Here is a 17,298-nt window from a genome sequence, read left to right as displayed (position 1 = left end):
TATGTACTTTACTTTGGGTTTACTAAAGGACAGAATGTCTCTGAATGCCCAACTCCTATAATTGTGCTAGGAAAGCAGAGGGGCTGGCATTCACATACTACCTCCCTGTTGATTGGGGCCAGAGACAGCACAATGTAGCATGCAAAGTGAGGGAAAGGAAGTACAGGATAGTGAACTACTGGCAGAATGATAGGCTTGTGACACGCCCCTGCCTGATGGCCAATAGCAGGACAGCAGAAAAATGTGGAAAACCACCTGGAAATCAGAATTTAAAAGAAAAGGAAACAGGGTGCAAACAGTGATAAATGAGGGTGAGGAGGACCTGGTGTATCTTAAATCGTAAGTGCACTTTATGATCAGTGAAGGTTCGACTCTCGGACCTCACCAATCCCTAGAACAAAGTGGTCTAGATCCCAGCACCATTCCTTATCAGGAACTCTAAGGGTCTATGTACATGGCTCGATAACAGGTGTCAATAGTGGCTCATTTAAATGCCAATGCAGATTGTTGTGGGGACGAACGATGGAGTACTTAGCGTTCGTCCTCTCATATATTTTTATCCTTGTTGCAGCACAGCCCATTTACATGAGACGATATGCAGTTGATAATGATTTATTGCGACAGCACAAAATTTCTGTTTAGTTGCTTGTTTGTCAGCTAATTGCTGTCCTGTGTACACAGGGAAATCAATCAGGTAAATGCCACGATCATTGGCCCATGTGAAAGGCCCTTAAAGGGTTGTCTGCCCATTTTTTGACTGGTGACCTATCCTCCTATCAAATTCTGACCAGGAAGTGGCATGTCAACACAGCTCTCCCATTGATTTCAATGGGATTGAAGCCGGCCCGGTACTTCCTCCCTAGTCCGCTTACGACAATGTTCAGCCCACTGCACTGGAGAGTGGGCCAGACAATTAGTTGATGGATGTTGGTCCCAAGTTGCGGATCTCAGTCCATCAATTACTGATAACCTATCCATCCATAGGATATGCCATCGGTCAAAATAAAAGGGCAGACAACCCCTTTAACAAAAAAGGAATTGGCTAGAGCTAAGACCTTTTAACATGGGCCGATGATCAGGCCTAAGCATTGGTTTGCCCAGTCATTTGCCCATCTGAACATGCCAGCGATCAGCTAATGAACAAGCAAATGCTCGTCCCTGGGCTGACTGGTTCTTTCACGCCAATGTAAAAATGATTCCAGGTATAAACAGAGAACGATTATTTGTCCCCATACCTGTGATCTTCTGACATATGAACGGCAGTCACAAGTACAAGTTGACATGTTTGTTGATCAGTGCTCATTATTATTGGGCAATTCACGGCCCATGGAAAAAGGTCCTTTTTCTTCAGCACTTGTATCCCAGGAATGGGGGTGTCTGTACCGTCTGATTTAAAGATGTATTCTTATTTTAACATTTTTCCTATTGATTACCAACAGATGACCAGCATGGAGCTTCCGCTCAAATCCCCACCCTCTGCCACTGAATTCAATGGGAGCTGAGCCGGCAATACCAACCCAGACCACTGTGCTATGTTCAGCACTGTCTGCGTTAACCACAATGACAGCGGCCCCGGGAATCAGCCGATTGTTGGGGATCAGAGCTGCAGGTCCCTATTGGTCATCAATTGAAAAAATAAGAGGCCCTGAATACCCCTTTAATATATACTGAAAAGGGAATACCAACATACCAACTGGACCAGGAGATGCCAAAAGCACGACACTCCGCATCCTTTGGGCCCTTACAGGTTCGTGCACTCGGTTGGCATATGCACGTACCCTTACAGTACACTGTGAACACTGTATGAATGTACCTTGTAGGAAAACCCCTTTGAGTGTCTTGGTATTCAGTTCCTAGTATGTAATGCTGAGGGATGGCAATGGTGAAACTTGATCTGAGGATGAGCATCACATGAGACATCACGGACATAATCAGCCTTTTATTAGCAGAAGACAATAAGACTCTGACAGTAAAGTGCTGCCGGCATCTTCTACTATTGGGCTCATTCCACCAACTAATGCACAACTGCACATCCGAAATTAATGTTTGTACAGATCCTATAGCCAGAGAGGAAGAAGGAACATTTCCTAATTGCAGTAACCCCAGCGCACCCTGCAGAAACAACCTCGGTACTTGTATCTCGCACTTCCATGTTCAGCATGAAGGATTTGGCCCAAAGGACTTCTTACTCCAGGTCCATATTCTCTTCTTCCATTCTACACTCCGGGGCATACTTACTATCTTTTGTACACCATATCTGTAGTGTAATTTTGGTGCATGTACCAAAAGTGTAACTTTTGGGAATTTTACACCATCCCGTTTTCCAAAAGTGGGTGGGGCTTAGTATTAGGGGGTGGGGCCACACAGCCCTTTAGAATTGGTATAATGTACACCAATGATATCAGTTTTAGGAAAAATCTACTCCAATGCGTGGTTGGCATAGGTTTCCAACTGGTGCATGAAGGTACAGCCAGAAGCGACAAATGTATGGAGAGGCTTGCACCTCTTAATGGAAGTCTGTTACCTAAATTGATCTATTAACCAATATACTGTTATGTACACGCTGTCATAAGGAACCCAGGAATTCCTTTATCTTTTGGCAAAGTGTCTCCTACGTAAAGATATCGGCCAATAAATTTCTCCCATGTCATATGCTAATGAGCCCCAGACCATCCGATGGGCGATCCACCTCTGTTAACGGTCAGGGTCTCTTCCAGCTTTTTCTGCTAAAATCTACCCCCTTTTGTGCTGACTTGACGCCTCAAGCTCTGCCTGCTGGATACATCGTGTATTCCACCTCCAATGTGCCTGCACCAAGTGATCGGGTGCATGTGCAGTAAGTTGTTCTCAGGCTGGACTGATGGCAGACACACGTGCCATCGTCAGTACGGTGCAAGTGCATTGGAGTTGGAAAGCACGGTGTCTCCAGAGGGAAGAGCTGGAGGTCGTCACTCAACAAAAGGGGGTGTTTTTTAGCAGAAGAGGCTGGGTGAAAGTCGGACTGTTGACAGAAGCAGACCGCCCATCGGACAATGCCCGCCTCCTTAGTATATGCCGCAGGAGAAACCTATTGGCTGATATCTTCACATAGAAGAAACTTTGGTAAAAGATAAAGGAATCACTGGGTTCCTTATGACAGTACATACATAATACTATATTGGGATAATAGGTCCAATTTATTAGATTTCCTTTAACCCTTTGCAATCCAATTTTGGATTCAGGGTTTCCTAGGGGGCTTTCTCTTTCTGCCATTATACAATGGCGCCATCTGCTGGCTAGAGCCAGTACTGTGGTGTGGGACATGCTGGATAGGCCCCCCGACAACAGAGCGGCCAGTAATCTTCAATAAGAATACCCCGCCGGACGTCTTCCGACATCAGAGCTGCACAGGCTTCAATCAGAATGTCTTTAGACGTCAGACAGTGGATTGGAAAGAGTTAATACCTTGGCTGCTCTTGGGGTACTTTTAGACAGAACGATCATTGTTCAAAAAAATCGTTCAAACGAGTGAAAATGAACGCTAATCATTCGGTCTACAAAAGCCAACGACGAACAAGAATCGCTGACTTTTCATTCGCCTTTCATTTTCTGCAGGTATAAAAATCTTCGTTGGCTCATTCACTTACCGTTCGGTTTAACCAGCGCTCATTCAGTTCCTCTTATTCACTTAGACAGTGAATGTGAAAGACTGAATGATTCTTGTTTGAATGAGCCAACGATGCATTTGCCTGTCTATAAAGGCTGCATGAGAGCGAATGAGTTAGCGGTAATGTCACTCGCTCATTCAAACGAGAATCGACTCGTCTAAAAGGACCCCGAGTCCAGCACTTCAGATCCCAAAGACTATTTCAGACCTTAAAGTGACCCTGTGGTTCACGGTCATTATGCGATTGGGCATATGGAAATAAGGAAGATGGAACAATACCTCTGCAGCGCTACCTATTGGATGTCAGCATTCCTTCAAATCAATCAATCAATTAATTAAACACCCTGAAACAGCTGTCTGTGTATGGTTTTCTGTCTTGGTTCCCTATCTCCATTGTTTTAGAGTCTTGTTAAAGAGTTGTACATTGATTTACATCCAATGGGTGGCGCTGCAGAAGTATTGCTCCATCTTCCTTATTTGCATAAATTACCCAGAGGAGCATGCATGACCTTATAAGTCTCCTCACTCACCTCTCAGGTGTTTTCTCACACCCCTTCTGGGTGCCCTCCTTGTGGAGAGTCAATGCTCCCCCCCCGACCCACTCACCTCCTAGGTGTCTGCACACACTTTTGGGTTCTCTCCTTAAGGAGAGACAACACCCCTTTTGACCTAGGGCATATGGAGTAACATCACCTGGCGGTCTCCATTTGCGCTGTTCAAATGTGGTTCGGCCACATTCCTGGCTTCTGGTCTCACACCTAATGGCTTGTTCATATATGTACTTTCATTTTCTGTTGTCCGCCTCCGACCCAGAAGCTGAAAAGGAACTGTCGGATGCACACTTTCATGACCTGACCACAACCCACTGACAATATTGGCTTTCATCTGGCTGCCGGCGTTTTACCAGACAAAATAGTCATGTGCGCACGTAGAGGAGAGGGGCCCCAACATGGCGGCTCGCACGGTATGCAGAAGACGCGTTTCATCCAAGCATCGGCTTTGCAAATAACTTAATTCATCATCTAAAAAGAATGGCTGAAACAAACAAAAAACTTTACATCTAGGTATAAAAATCACCATCCACAAGTGCCGCCAAGACGCCGTCAGTAGAGTCCACGTTCATTGGCGGCTCGCGCAGCACCACGCTATACATATATACAGGGGAACCCTCCACCCCACAAAGAAATTTTCCAGAAGACCTTGAATGATTTCCACGTCTGCGGGGTCATCGCACCCACAATGCAATTCTTCAGTCCGTAGATCAAAGTAATAATATTGGAAAATAAATACATTGTCATCAGTACACACGTTCTGTAGGAGAGGAACACACAACACAGTCTCCCAGGGAGCTGCAAACATCATGGGCGGCGGGCGCCATTTTGGATAACGTCTCGATCATCGCTGACGGTGGCGAGAGCCTCATGATTTCGCAGTGACTCGAGGAATTAGGAACTGCTGGGATGTAGATGTCCTGCAAGGGAAAAATACACATTTGTAATAAACATTGGATTCTTTAACCCAAGACCAGAGATTTTTAGGGGATTTTTCTTCATTTTTTTGTTCGTGCCCGCCTTTTAATAGCTGTAGGCAGATTTTAATAGGCATCCTAATGTGGGCATCCTAGGAGTCTTCAGTAGGTCCCAGGCTGCCATGGCAGCTCATGAACACCCTGCAGCAACACACAGCAGTCCTAGGAGCCTGTAGCCTGGGCTACAATGGCGACTCGTCAACACCTCAGAGGAGTCCAATGGGACAACGGAGGGGACCGTCCATCCTCGCTGCCTACTTAGAGGCTGTAGTTAGCAGTGACTATGGCTGTTGCTGGCAGTCATCAGGTACTGAAAACAACTGACTCTCGCCAAAAAAGATTAGTCCTAATCTTATCCCTTTAGTGACCAGCCATACAGGTTTTTATAGTGGCCATCAAAGGTCCTTAGGCTAGGCCTCCATGTTTTTACGGTGGCCTATTCTAAGGTTGACACGGGAATCCGATGCAGGAAAAAGACTGTTAATGTCAAATGACAGCCGGGACCCTCCACCAACAGACAAAAGTGAAGAAACCTCTGTTCCCGACCTTTTAACCTCTTACAGACGGCGATCAATAGTGATCACGGCATGCAAGAGGGTAACAAAAAGACGTAGATCCTCCTGTTTTTTGAGGGGTGCTGATGGACTCCCACAGTCTGCTTATTAAAGCCTGTCTCCAGTAGGGTCTGATTGGTGGTTATTCAAAGGTACACTATACTGCACTACTTAAGTAGTGCAGTGTAGTGGAGCACTGATTGAGCCATCGCATCTTCAAGTCCTTTGAAGGGACGAAAAAAAAAAGTGTTAAAAAAAAAAATCTATAAAGTTAAATGAAGTTTATTATAAAAAGAAAATCATGGTTCTTAGAACGCAAAGATGGAAAAACGAAAAACATTTGCCCGGTCATTAAGGTGCATTTGCTGGACATGAAGGAGTTAATAAGACACTGTGGTGCAGGGTGTGAGCAGGTGAAGCTTGACAAGGGGGCTGTTTTTGGTATTGCGCAAGACTAAATTCAGAAATGAATTGGCAGAAGTCTATATGTATGTTTAGAAGTTACATGGGTGAAATGCTAGAAGTGCTGACAAAACCCTGAAGAGTTCAGAGATCAGGTCGTGGGGTATAATAAGTACTCACTTCCCGCTCCGCCAGCCCCGGGCACACGGCCAGACGAAACTGCTGGCTTCAAATAATCTAATAATATTGCAGAACAAAAGGGGATTTCAGACTGCAGGGAGGAGGCCGTCCCCGTACCAGACCAAGCATCCGTGGAATTTCCCATGTGGCTTCTACCTACCTCTGCTGGAACTCATCCTGCCTCCTAGAGGTGGTCATGAGTATCTACAGGAGGGAATATGTACCTCTGCGGCTTATGTATTATGCATAAGGGTAAGTTCACATAGGGAAATCTGATGTAGAATGTTCTGCTTAGATTTCACCCCTAAAATTTGCCATTGCCAGGGCTAACTCCGCACGCAAATCAGTATGCAGATTCGCGGCGAAGTCCGCTGCAGAAATATGCACCATGGCTGCGGATTTCTGCCATCGTTTTAAAGGCGGAATCTGCCCAGAAACATCCATGTCGGATTCTGCCATGTGTACTTACCCTTAAGGGTGGCTTCACACGGGCGTATTTGCGCACATTTATGCGTGTGCAAAATTTGTGCATGCAATATACAGAGGATAGAATCCACTGATTTCAATGGATTTGTTCTGATTTCCCGTTTTTCCGCACATGAAAAAAAACGCTGTATGCTCTTTTTTGCGCATTTGTGCAATATGCAAGGAGATGCGCAATACGCTGCACAATTTCGTAAAAGAAAGAACACATCTAGAACCCATTCGACTAAATATCCATGTATCCATGCATTGCACTCGGAAGAGTACAGTAAAATACGCAGACTTGTGCGCAAAAAAGACTCATTTATGTTACAAATACGGTGCGCTGAGGCATACGCAATTGCGCATACGCCCATGTGAAGCCACCCTAAAACTTAAAGGGGTTGCTTAGGGTTAAAAAAACATGTAGGCTGTCTTCCAAAAACAAAAACAGTGCCACACCTGCTTACAGGTTGGCTGTGGTATTGCAGTTGAGTCCTATTTGCTTCAACACCAGACACAACTCACAGACAGGTGTGGTGCCGTTTTTCCAATAGCGCAGTCATATTTTACTAATCCTGAACAACCCCCGGTGATCAGCTGTATCTATGATAGAACCTAGCAGCAAGTGTTCATTTCCCCCACAGCGCCCCCAGAGGTAAAATGAAGTATTACAGATAAAGGTACTTTTGTGTTGTGAGCAAGTTTCATTGTTTTTTAAAAGGGTTTATGAGATTAGAAAAATAGGATCCAATTTTTTCTCCATGACACAGCGCCACTCTTGCCCACGTTTCTGTTTGGTATTGAAGCTCAAGTGAATGAGGATAGAGGATAACTTGTAATTGTTGTACAACCCCTTTAATTCAGTTACCTCTATCTAACCATCAAAAACAAAACTAGAAAGTTTGTGTCACCAACAATTCTTCAGTAAAACGGAAATGTGATCTATCATGGCGGGCAGACTGCCCTCTACTGGTGTGATGGCAAACTGCTTCTTCTACAAACATTACGTTCCAAAAACTATGATTATTTCCCAACTTTGTGATCTGCACCAGTACGTCATATTGTATATTCAGTCATAACCTGGACTGAACTGTGATGAATGCATGCGAAGCAAAGTGGGGGCTTGCCAAATAATCACGTCATGTCGTTATGAACAAGCCCCCCAAAACTGTATAAAGCTTGTATACAATGTGCGCAGCACTTACATCTCCATGTGGTCATTGGAGTTTCTGTGGAAAGAAGACAAATATTAACAAATGATAAAACCGTAATCGACTACATAACAACCTGCAGTAAGAATGAAAATCAGATGGGGGCAGTATAACGCAGCCGACAACTATTGCCCCGAATCCCCCATTGACGTGATTGCTCAGCTCAGCCCAGGATGCATGTTATTTCAGTAAGGGGGTGACGTAAGAGTTAGCTCGGGAATGTGGAACTGCTGGTGGCTCCAGAAAAGAATCAGAAGGGTTAAAGGGGTTGTCCCGCGCCGAAACGGGTTTTTTTTTTTTTCAAATAGCCCCCCCGTTCGGCCCGAGACAAACCCGATGCATGTGTTTAAAAAAAAAAACCGGATAGTACTTACCCGAATCCCCGCGCTCCGGTGACTTCTTACTTACCTTGTGAAGATGGCCGCCGGGATCTTCACCCTCGGTGGACCGCAGGTCTTCTGTGCGGTCCATTGCCGATTCCAGCCTCCTGATTGGCTGGAATCGGCATACGTGACGGGGCGGAGCTACGAGGAGCCGCTCTCCGGCACGAGCGGCCCCATTCAGAAAACAAGAAGACCGGACTGCGCAAACGCGTCTAATCGGGCGATTAGACGCTAAAAATTAGACGGCACCATGGAGACGGGGACGCCAGCAACGGAGCAGGTAAGTGAATAACTTCTGTATGGCTCATATTTAATGCACAATGTACATTACAAAGTGCATTAATATGGCCATACAGAAGTGTATACCCCCACTTTGTTTCGCGGGACAACCCCTTTAATATCCAATCCTTTATGCCTGAGGTTCCCCATATTAGGAGATACTGAAGGACATGTTCCTGGACACATTAGATTGCTGTCAGATCAAAACCCGCAGGGTAAATCTGACTACAGTCAAACCTCTACTTTTGTTGTCTTCTTCTTTCGCCGGTTTCTAGTTTCGCCACTTTTTCTAGCCAGGATTTCGCCTCCAGTTTCGCCAGCGCCCGCCGGCCTACTTGACCTCGCGGGTGGCGTCCTTATCCCTTTCACCATTGAATGGCTGTGATTGGCTCATCAAGCGCTGGCTGTGATTGGCGGTCCTGAGCCAATCACAGCATTCTCTTCCTGGAGGCAGGGTATTTAACCGTCGTCAGGAAGAGAATGGTGTTTCAGTGCTGAAGCCTGCCGGGGCATTGAAAGGGACAGAAACGCTGCCTGCGAGGGGAGTAATATATTTTTTTTTTCATGTAGTGTAGCTAGGGCTTATTTTTGGGGGGTGGCTTATATTCTATTTCCACATCTATCTTGTACTGGAAAATCTTTAGACCTTTCTTTATATTTTTTGCTAATTGGTAACATTGTTTGTTCTTTCTGTTCATTCATTTTCTTCATTCTTTTTAGTTTGTCCCAAAGATGGCAGCATTCTTTAAAATCAAGACTATAGAAAGTTGCTTCGTTTTATTAAGATGCAAGGCTCACAACAGTCTACAACATTCCCTGTAAGTTCACATCATCAAGAAAACCTTACCAGGTAAAAACATGGCTTTCAACCAAAAAACATAACCCCAAAACCCATCATCCCAGAAGCGAAATGTACAGAACAGAGCGAGTACTTACTCGAAGACATCTGAGGATTTCATCCTCCTGTAGTGCTTTGCCAGCTTTACGGCCAGGATAATGCTGGGAATGAAGAATATGGTGCACCAGCCCAGGCTGAACCAGAAGGCATTCTAGGAAAGAGGAGAAAGATGGAGGATCACGAAATTTCGTCTAATTGCAATATGGACAGAACGCACGCATGAAAATGATACATTCATTTAATATCTTTATTGGCATGAGCATGGTTTTTCTTGCAATGATGCTGCGAAATTGAAAAATCACTGTATGTCTTTTTTGGCCATTATTTCCTATGGGATCTTTGAAGAAAAAAAAGAAACACATTCCATGTGATTTTTGTTGCTGGGATATATCATCACTCTATGTTCAGCAGAGGTCCAACCCCTGGGACCTTGCAAAGGTTTGATTACTTGTACAGAACACTGCAATACTACAGTATTGCAGTATGCTGTATTCTGACCAGCATCCTATTAAGATGTGCCAGAGACTAATCACGCTCCCTGCACCTCTCTGCCTCCTGATATGAGTGCTTTTCGTGCACATGCACTTTGCAGCCCTCTGCTCGCGTCTACCTTGACTTCATCTTGCTTCACTGTTCATACACCAGAAGATGCGAGCAGCGGTCCACATGGCTTATACACAGTATTAATACGCAGCTGAGTATTTATACGAGGTGGTCTTACCCAAGAGTCCACAATATGCTGACAAGCAACAACCTCGGCTGAGTCGATGGCGTTGGCGAGGGGTCCGCACCGAGCTAAATTCTGGGTCAGCTAATAAAATAAGTGTGCAAAAGTATATCAGATGGTTTCAGGCGCTGATTATATATTTCAAATGCATGAATTTGATTCGTTTATCCATTTTTTTCACATTTTAGCAAAATTAGTAATTTTTAAACTAATGCGAATGATGTGAAAAAAAGCGACTCGCCGCTCACCATCTTCTTTGTCCAATCGATGTACGACTGAAAATATCCCACGAGTGTATTTAAATATTTCCAGATCTCCTGAAATAAGCAGAAAATAACAGATGATATATATGAGGATAACAACGTAAGGCATCACGTATATAGCAGAGTTGGGAGCATTTACAGCAGCACATGGAGTCCATAGGTATCCACATCCCATACTCATACGTCTATAGGGGGATATTCATTAATCTTTTCCAATCCACTGTCTGACCTCTGAAGACATTATGATTTAAGGCTGTACAGCTCCGATGTTGAAAGACGTCCGTCGGGGTTCTCTTACTGTATATTGCCAGCCTCTCTGCTGTCGCAGCCTATCCAACCTGTCACCTCATGCAGTACTGGCTTTAGTTGTGTAACGGCAAAAAAAGAGTAAGCCCCATAGGAAAACCAGGATACAAATTGGATTGGAAAGGGTTAAAGGGGGTGTGCGGTTTCAAATAAAATCTTTTAACCATTTCGGAATAAGTTAAAATAAAAAGTAAAATGTACTCACTTGTCTTCGGTCCCCACTAACTGGCTCCAACTACTCTGTCCCCGTCTTCTACCACTGGAAGTCAGGTGACCCCAGAGCACCATGATGCTAGGAGCGGCCACCTGACTGCTGGCGGTATAGGAGGAGGATGGAGCAGGTGGATCTGGTTAGTGGTGCCCCGTGGGGGCCAAAGACAAGGGCATATGTGCTACTGGAGCCTTAGAGGGCCCAAAGGCCCCTCTATCATAAAAGAGGACACCAGTATTATAAATGGCACATTGATGGTTGATGGCCATGTTACTGATTTTGCATTGGGACCCCCCGACATTTAGCCTCTGCCTAATCTTTTAAGATTCTAGCAATGCCCCCGCCTGCTAGTGTTGCATCGATGAGCTTCTCAAGAGACCCAACGATGCACAAGAAGGTTGTGCTGAACTTTTGCATCCAGGCCTATTAGCCTATAGCTACACCCTTGTTAGAACAATATATGAAACACTGGTCTAAGTAGATATTTATTACAGCGTATGCATTATTCCACAGCGCTGTGACACATTGTCATCACTTACAATCCAAATGGGAAAAAGGATAAATTGGGTATCTGTCGGAATCACACAGAGTCCAGGTGTAGATGGTGGCACAGGTATAACAGGGATAACACATTTTGGCCATTCGTCAGGTAGGTGATTAATCAGTATACTTGACAAAGGGCCGATTTCGGGCTCGAGAAGTATTGTACTTATGCCAATTAGGCCGCTTTCACACGGGCGTCAAAATTGCGTGATTTTCCCGCAATGCCACAGCGTGAGAAAACACGTGTTTATGAAACCCATGCTTTCCAATGGGTTCCTTCACATTAGCGATGTTATCACTGATGCTATGTTAAGAGGAAAAAAAATGGCGGCATGTCCTATCTTTATACGATGTGCTATTTTTTCTCTCCCATGTTTCCCTATGGCATCTCCTTGTTTATCGCGTCGCACAAACTTGCGATACGATTTTAACGTCAGAAACTCGTATTGACTTTCACGATAAAAACAAAAAATGTTCTCGTAAGTGGATGCGATGCGAGATTATTCTCACAAAAAAGAAGCGATATCGCGGGAACAAAGACGAGATTTTGCCCGATTTTCCCATCGCTTGTGTGAAAGGGGCCTTAAACTGCTTTGCCACCATCTACATCTGGACTCTGTGTGGTTGCGCCAGATATTTGCTCCATCCATCCTTACATTTGGGACTCCATATAGCGATCGGTCGCGTGGTCAGCTGACCCTGGGGGCTAGAGATACACTCAAATACAGTTAAAAAGCATAATTGATGTTGTGTTTGAACCAGCTAAGGGGGTCTCACATCGGCACTGGAACCTACGGTCGGAGGTTCCTCTGTAGATCCGGTACAACATACTAGAAGAAATAGCGCTGCATGCGCCGTTTGGCGAGGGGATTCCCCTTACCTGCTCCCCGAATGGAGCAGGAAACCAGAATCCCCAACATAGATGTAAAAGCACTAGAGATGAGCGAGTATACTCGCTAAGGCACATTACCCGAGCGAGTAGTGCCTTAGCCGAGTATCTCCCCGCTCGTCTCTAAAGATTCGGGGGCCGGCGCGGGTGACAGGTGAGTTGCGGCGGGGAGCGGGGGGAGAGAGGGAGAGAGAGATCTCCCCTCCGTTCCTCTCCGCTCTCCCCCACCGCTCCCCGCCCACCGCCGGCCCCCGAATCTTTAGAGACGAGCGGGGAGATACTGGGCTAAGGCACTACTCGCTCGAGTAATGTGCCTTAGCGAGTATACTCGCTCATCTTTAAAAAGCACCCTTAATCAGGTGATCAGCCTTGACCTAACTACATTATACTGTGAGGCCGGCATATGAAGAAGCTTTTTTATTTCTTTACATTGTATCACTTACATTCGGCTCGCAATCTATATTCCCCTATTAACATGTTTTTGGAATGTGGGCAGAAACCAGATTGCCTGGGGGAAACCCACCCAACAATGGGGGAGAACATACAAACTACATGCAGATGTTGTCCTTAGATTTTGACCCAGGACTCCTGCACTGCAAGGCCACAGTGCTAACCACTGAGCCACCATGCCTCCTAAATATGATAGCCCCACTACTTGGCTCCTAAGGGCAAACTGTTGATTTTGCGCGGGGAAGATTCAGCTTGCTATGTGACCCCTGCAGGGAAATGGGAAATTGCTCAAAATATTTTCAGCCAAATCACTCTCAAACTGGACATCCACCTCCCATAGATGCCATATTCACACCTCGGAGAATACATGAACCCTGCTGCGGTTTTTATATTACACAACTTACATTCAATATAATGCCAGCCACTTTGTTGTTCATAAACGTCTCAGTGTCATTAATGCTTTTAAGGGTCTCATTTAAAGATGTCTGCATTCAAAAAGACAAAAACAGTACTAAATTAGTAATGTATTCCATTTATATGCCTAGCAATACTCAACAGGAGGTACAAGTGCCCCCCCCCGTCACCCCACCCCCAAAAAAGTTCAAAGTGCATCTTTAAAGCGGTTGTGCCACAATTACAAGTTATCCTATATCCATAGGTTAGGGTATAACTTGCTGATTGGTGGGGGTCTCATTGCAGAGCACCCCACCGAAATCGGGGATCCTGGGTCCCGCTCTGTGTGTCACTGAGGGGGTTGCTTCTACCGCAGGCCAAGCATGTGCGGTTGGAGCTTCATTTATTTTAATGGGGCTGACGGAAATAGTGGAGTGGGTGCCGCTCGGCTATCTCCGCAATCCCATTGAAAGGGAATGGAACGCTAGTGCCCGTGTAGAAGGCCTCTAGAAACTCTTGCTGCTTGGTTCTTCATCTCCCCTTGTGCAGGGAAGATGTACAGCCAACCAATGACCGCTCCATAGGGAACAAACAATCATATTAACAATCGTTCTATCTCCCTAAAACCAATCATCTGCCGCGTGTGAATGGCAGTCAACAAGCGCCGCTCAACATCCTTTATCAATTGGCGCTTGTTACAGAAGATCAATTCTTAGACCTATGGAAATAGGCCTTAGAAAAGTGGGGAAACCCAACGCCAGGCCTGACCCACATTAGTCTATGTTAGATTCATCAACAGGGAGTGTGCTGCCCCTCCACACAGGGCGAGATACTGATCCGGTAATGAACGGACCTCAATGCTGGACAGAATGTAACTATTCCTCTCCGTATTATAACATTTACATTAAGGGTTTATCCCGTTTTTAGGAAAACTCACCGTCAACCTTCGTGCTTTTGCTTGTAAGTCAAGAATACTTGTGTTAACTTGTTGCTGGAAGGGGGAAGATCAGAAGCAGCAAAGTTATAGAACTATCAAGTCTAATTGACACAACATAAATCTACGTACAGACACATAAGATACACTGAATAGCCGCTTTATTAGAGACCCCCATCTGGAAGGCCTCGTTTGGCCTTCAAGACCACAGCAATGTGGCATTGATTCCACTAGATGATGAAATCGTTCTGCAGGAATATCGCCCCCTGCGGACAGGAAGCTTCTTGTAGTTGCCACAAATTACATAGAGATGCTGACATGTTCTGATCAGCTGACAGGAAGGGGTCACCGATTCATGCTGCTTGTGCCAAATTCTGCCTTTCCATCAGCACGGTGCAACAGAAATCTGGATTCATCTGACCAGGGGGTGTTTTTCTACTGGTCAGGCATATCATTTTTGCTCTCTTTTGCTCATTGGAGTCTCACCTTTATGGTTATCTTACACAGAAATGGCGTTGGAACTGGTCGTCTGCAGTTATAGCCCAGGGAACAACCAGTTGTATGTTCAGACATGTTATTTGGAGCACCAGCATTGTGCGCAGTTGCTATTTGCTTGACTGTACAGCATCTGTTCCTCAGAATGATTCCTGACATCCTCCTCTGACCCCTTTCAGTGACAAGTTGTTACGTTACAGGATCCCTTATTGCTGGATGTGTTTCTTCAATCACACCATTCTCACTATACTCTACACACTGCTACACAAGAAGACCCCACAAGGTTGGCAGTGAAACCCTGGCTAGTCTAGCACCGATGATCAGGCCTCATTGGAAGTCTCTCAAATTGCTCAATTTTCCTTGATTCACAGAAAACTTGACACGTGACTTTATGCTGCACTCCGGGGTCAAGGGGATAATTTCCATACTGGGAAGCTCCAATCATGAGTGGGTCGGGGGCTCTAATAAAGGGGGCATTCAGTGTATACGCCAACTCTGTAAACTGGAAAATATACTAACAATTTGTGGGACCATCACAGTGTTGATTGAATTTTGGAGACTCCGTAGAGAGTTGGCCTCAGCCTCCAACTCAGCCTGATAAGATGAAGTTCTCTGTTGAGGAAGAGTAAATCAGTCACTTAGTAATACTACTACACCCAACAAAGCCAAAGCTGTACGGTTATAACAGGACAGGCAAAAGGGGACAACTACAGGCAGCCGTTATGGCACTATATGGAATGGATTATTTCCTGGACATACATCATCCATAGGCCCCCATTCACCCAAAGGAGATGATAGTGTCCCTTTGGCCTTTATTGGGTTGGAATAGGTTGGTATACCTTTTTCCAGCTTTATGGAGTAGTGCAGTGTGCTGGACTATTCTACACAGGGGTATTCCACATTAGCAGAACGGAGTGCGCAAGTACGGTGGTAGACAGAGATGAGGGTGGTGCAGCACAGCGGAGAGATTTATGGAAGAGTGTAATTGTATTGTATTATTGGATGGACAGTGACTGGCACAGGGTGGAGGCATCAGTGTAGTGACTGGCACAGGGAGGAGACATCGGTGCGGAGAGTGGCACAAGGTGGAGGCATTAGTGCAGTGACTAGCATAGGATGGAGGCATTGGTGCAGTAACTGGCACAGGGTGGAAGCATCAGTGTAGTGACTGGCACAGGGAGGAGACATCGGAGCGGCGAGTGGCACAAGGTGGAGGCTTTAGTGCAGTGACTAGCACTGGAAGGAGGCATCAGTGCAGTTATTGGCACAGGGAGGAGGTATTAGTGAAGTGACTGGCACAGGTCAGAGGCATCGGTGTAGTACCTGGCACAGAGTGGAGACAGCAGTGTAGTGACTGGCACAGAGAGGGGACATCAGTGTAGTGATTGGTTCAGGAGGAGACACCGGTGTAGTGACTGGAAGCAGGAGGATACATCAGTGTAGTGACTGGTACAGAGAGGAGACAGCAGTGTAGTTACTGGCACAGAGAGGAGACATCAGTGTAGTGATTGGCACAGGGAGGAGACACCAGTGTAGTGACTGGAAGCAGGAGGATACATCGGTGTAGTGATTTGGCACAGGAGGAGACACCAGTGTAGTGAATGGAAGCGGGAGGAGACATTGGTGTAGGGACTGTCACAGAAAGGAGACATTGGTATAGTGACTGGCACAGAGAGCAGACATCGGCAAAGTGACTGGTTTGGGGAGCAGACATTGGCAAAGTGACTGGTTTGGGGAGTAGACATTGGTGTATTGACAGGTTTGGGGAGCAGACATTGGTGTAGTGACTGGTTTGGGGAGCAGACATCGGTGTAGTGACTGCCACAGGGAGCAGACATCGGTGTAATGACTGGCACAGGGAGCAGACATCGGTGTAGTGACTGGCACAGGGAGGAGACATCAGTGTACTGACTGGCACAGGGAGGAGACATTGGTGCACTGACTGGCACAGGGAGGAGACATCGGTGTACTGACTGACACATGGAGAAGGCATTAGTACAGTGACTGGCACAAGTCAGAGACAATGGTGAAGCAGTTGAATAGAAAGAGCCTCGCTGCTATATTCAGGATAGATTGGAAAGGGGAAAGTTTAGTGAGGGGAAGAACAATCCGTTGCGAGTTACAGTAGTCAAGATAGATCAATTAGCATTTTTTACCCCAAGGTAGGGAAAGGTGGATTCAGGAGATGTTTTTGAGGTGCAGATGGCATTAGCGGGCAAGTGATTAAATATAGGGAAAGAAGGAAAGCTCATAATCAAATAAGACCCCAAGACAGCGGGTGTGCATCTGAGGAGATATGGTAGTACCACACCGCCTGAAGAAATTGCTTTTTATGTGTTATACATGTTAGAAGCCTCCCATACAATGCTGGGTCCAACCAGCAAAGAAGCACATCCTCCACCAAAGCTTCATTAACAACTTACCTCTGCCAGCTTCTCTAACTGGACTGCAAAACTTGTGAGATTTGTTTTGGTGATGCCCTTTGACATCTGAAATAAGAATAATGTGTTAAGCGATCACACCCAACAATCTGTACCACGT

At 45.7% G+C, this 17,298-nt stretch overlaps 1 protein-coding gene across 4 annotated transcripts in view; it reads right to left on the bottom strand.

Moving 5' to 3' along the window:
• Positions 1-1,924: 1,924 nt before the first annotated feature.
• Positions 1,925-17,298, bottom strand: part of LOC136626222 (prominin-1-A-like) — a 120,555-nt gene continuing 105,181 nt past the window's right edge. For 3 of the 4 annotated variants that reach the window (XM_066601081.1, XM_066601080.1, XM_066601083.1), the window contains 9 exons: positions 17,181-17,246; positions 15,277-15,369; positions 14,266-14,319; positions 13,340-13,420; positions 10,522-10,590; positions 10,268-10,357; positions 9,585-9,697; positions 7,981-8,004; positions 1,925-5,117 (listed from right to left, as the gene is read on the bottom strand). In XM_066601081.1, the coding sequence (XP_066457178.1) occupies positions 5,066-5,117; positions 7,981-8,004; positions 9,585-9,697; positions 10,268-10,357; positions 10,522-10,590; positions 13,340-13,420; positions 14,266-14,319; positions 15,277-15,369; positions 17,181-17,246 (642 nt within the window). In that variant the 3' untranslated portion in view covers positions 1,925-5,065. The remainder of the gene's footprint in view (positions 5,118-7,980; positions 8,005-9,584; positions 9,698-10,267; positions 10,358-10,521; positions 10,591-13,339; positions 13,421-14,265; positions 14,320-15,276; positions 15,370-17,180; positions 17,247-17,298) is intronic. The other variant, XR_010792643.1, reaches the window with a different exon arrangement.

This window comes from Eleutherodactylus coqui, chromosome 4, assembly GCF_035609145.1.
Source record: "Eleutherodactylus coqui strain aEleCoq1 chromosome 4, aEleCoq1.hap1, whole genome shotgun sequence".
In the NCBI taxonomy this organism is placed as follows: Eukaryota; Metazoa; Chordata; class Amphibia; order Anura; family Eleutherodactylidae; genus Eleutherodactylus; species Eleutherodactylus coqui.
The sequence above is the reverse complement of the archived record's forward strand: the minus strand, read 5'-3'. Positions and strand labels throughout refer to the sequence as shown.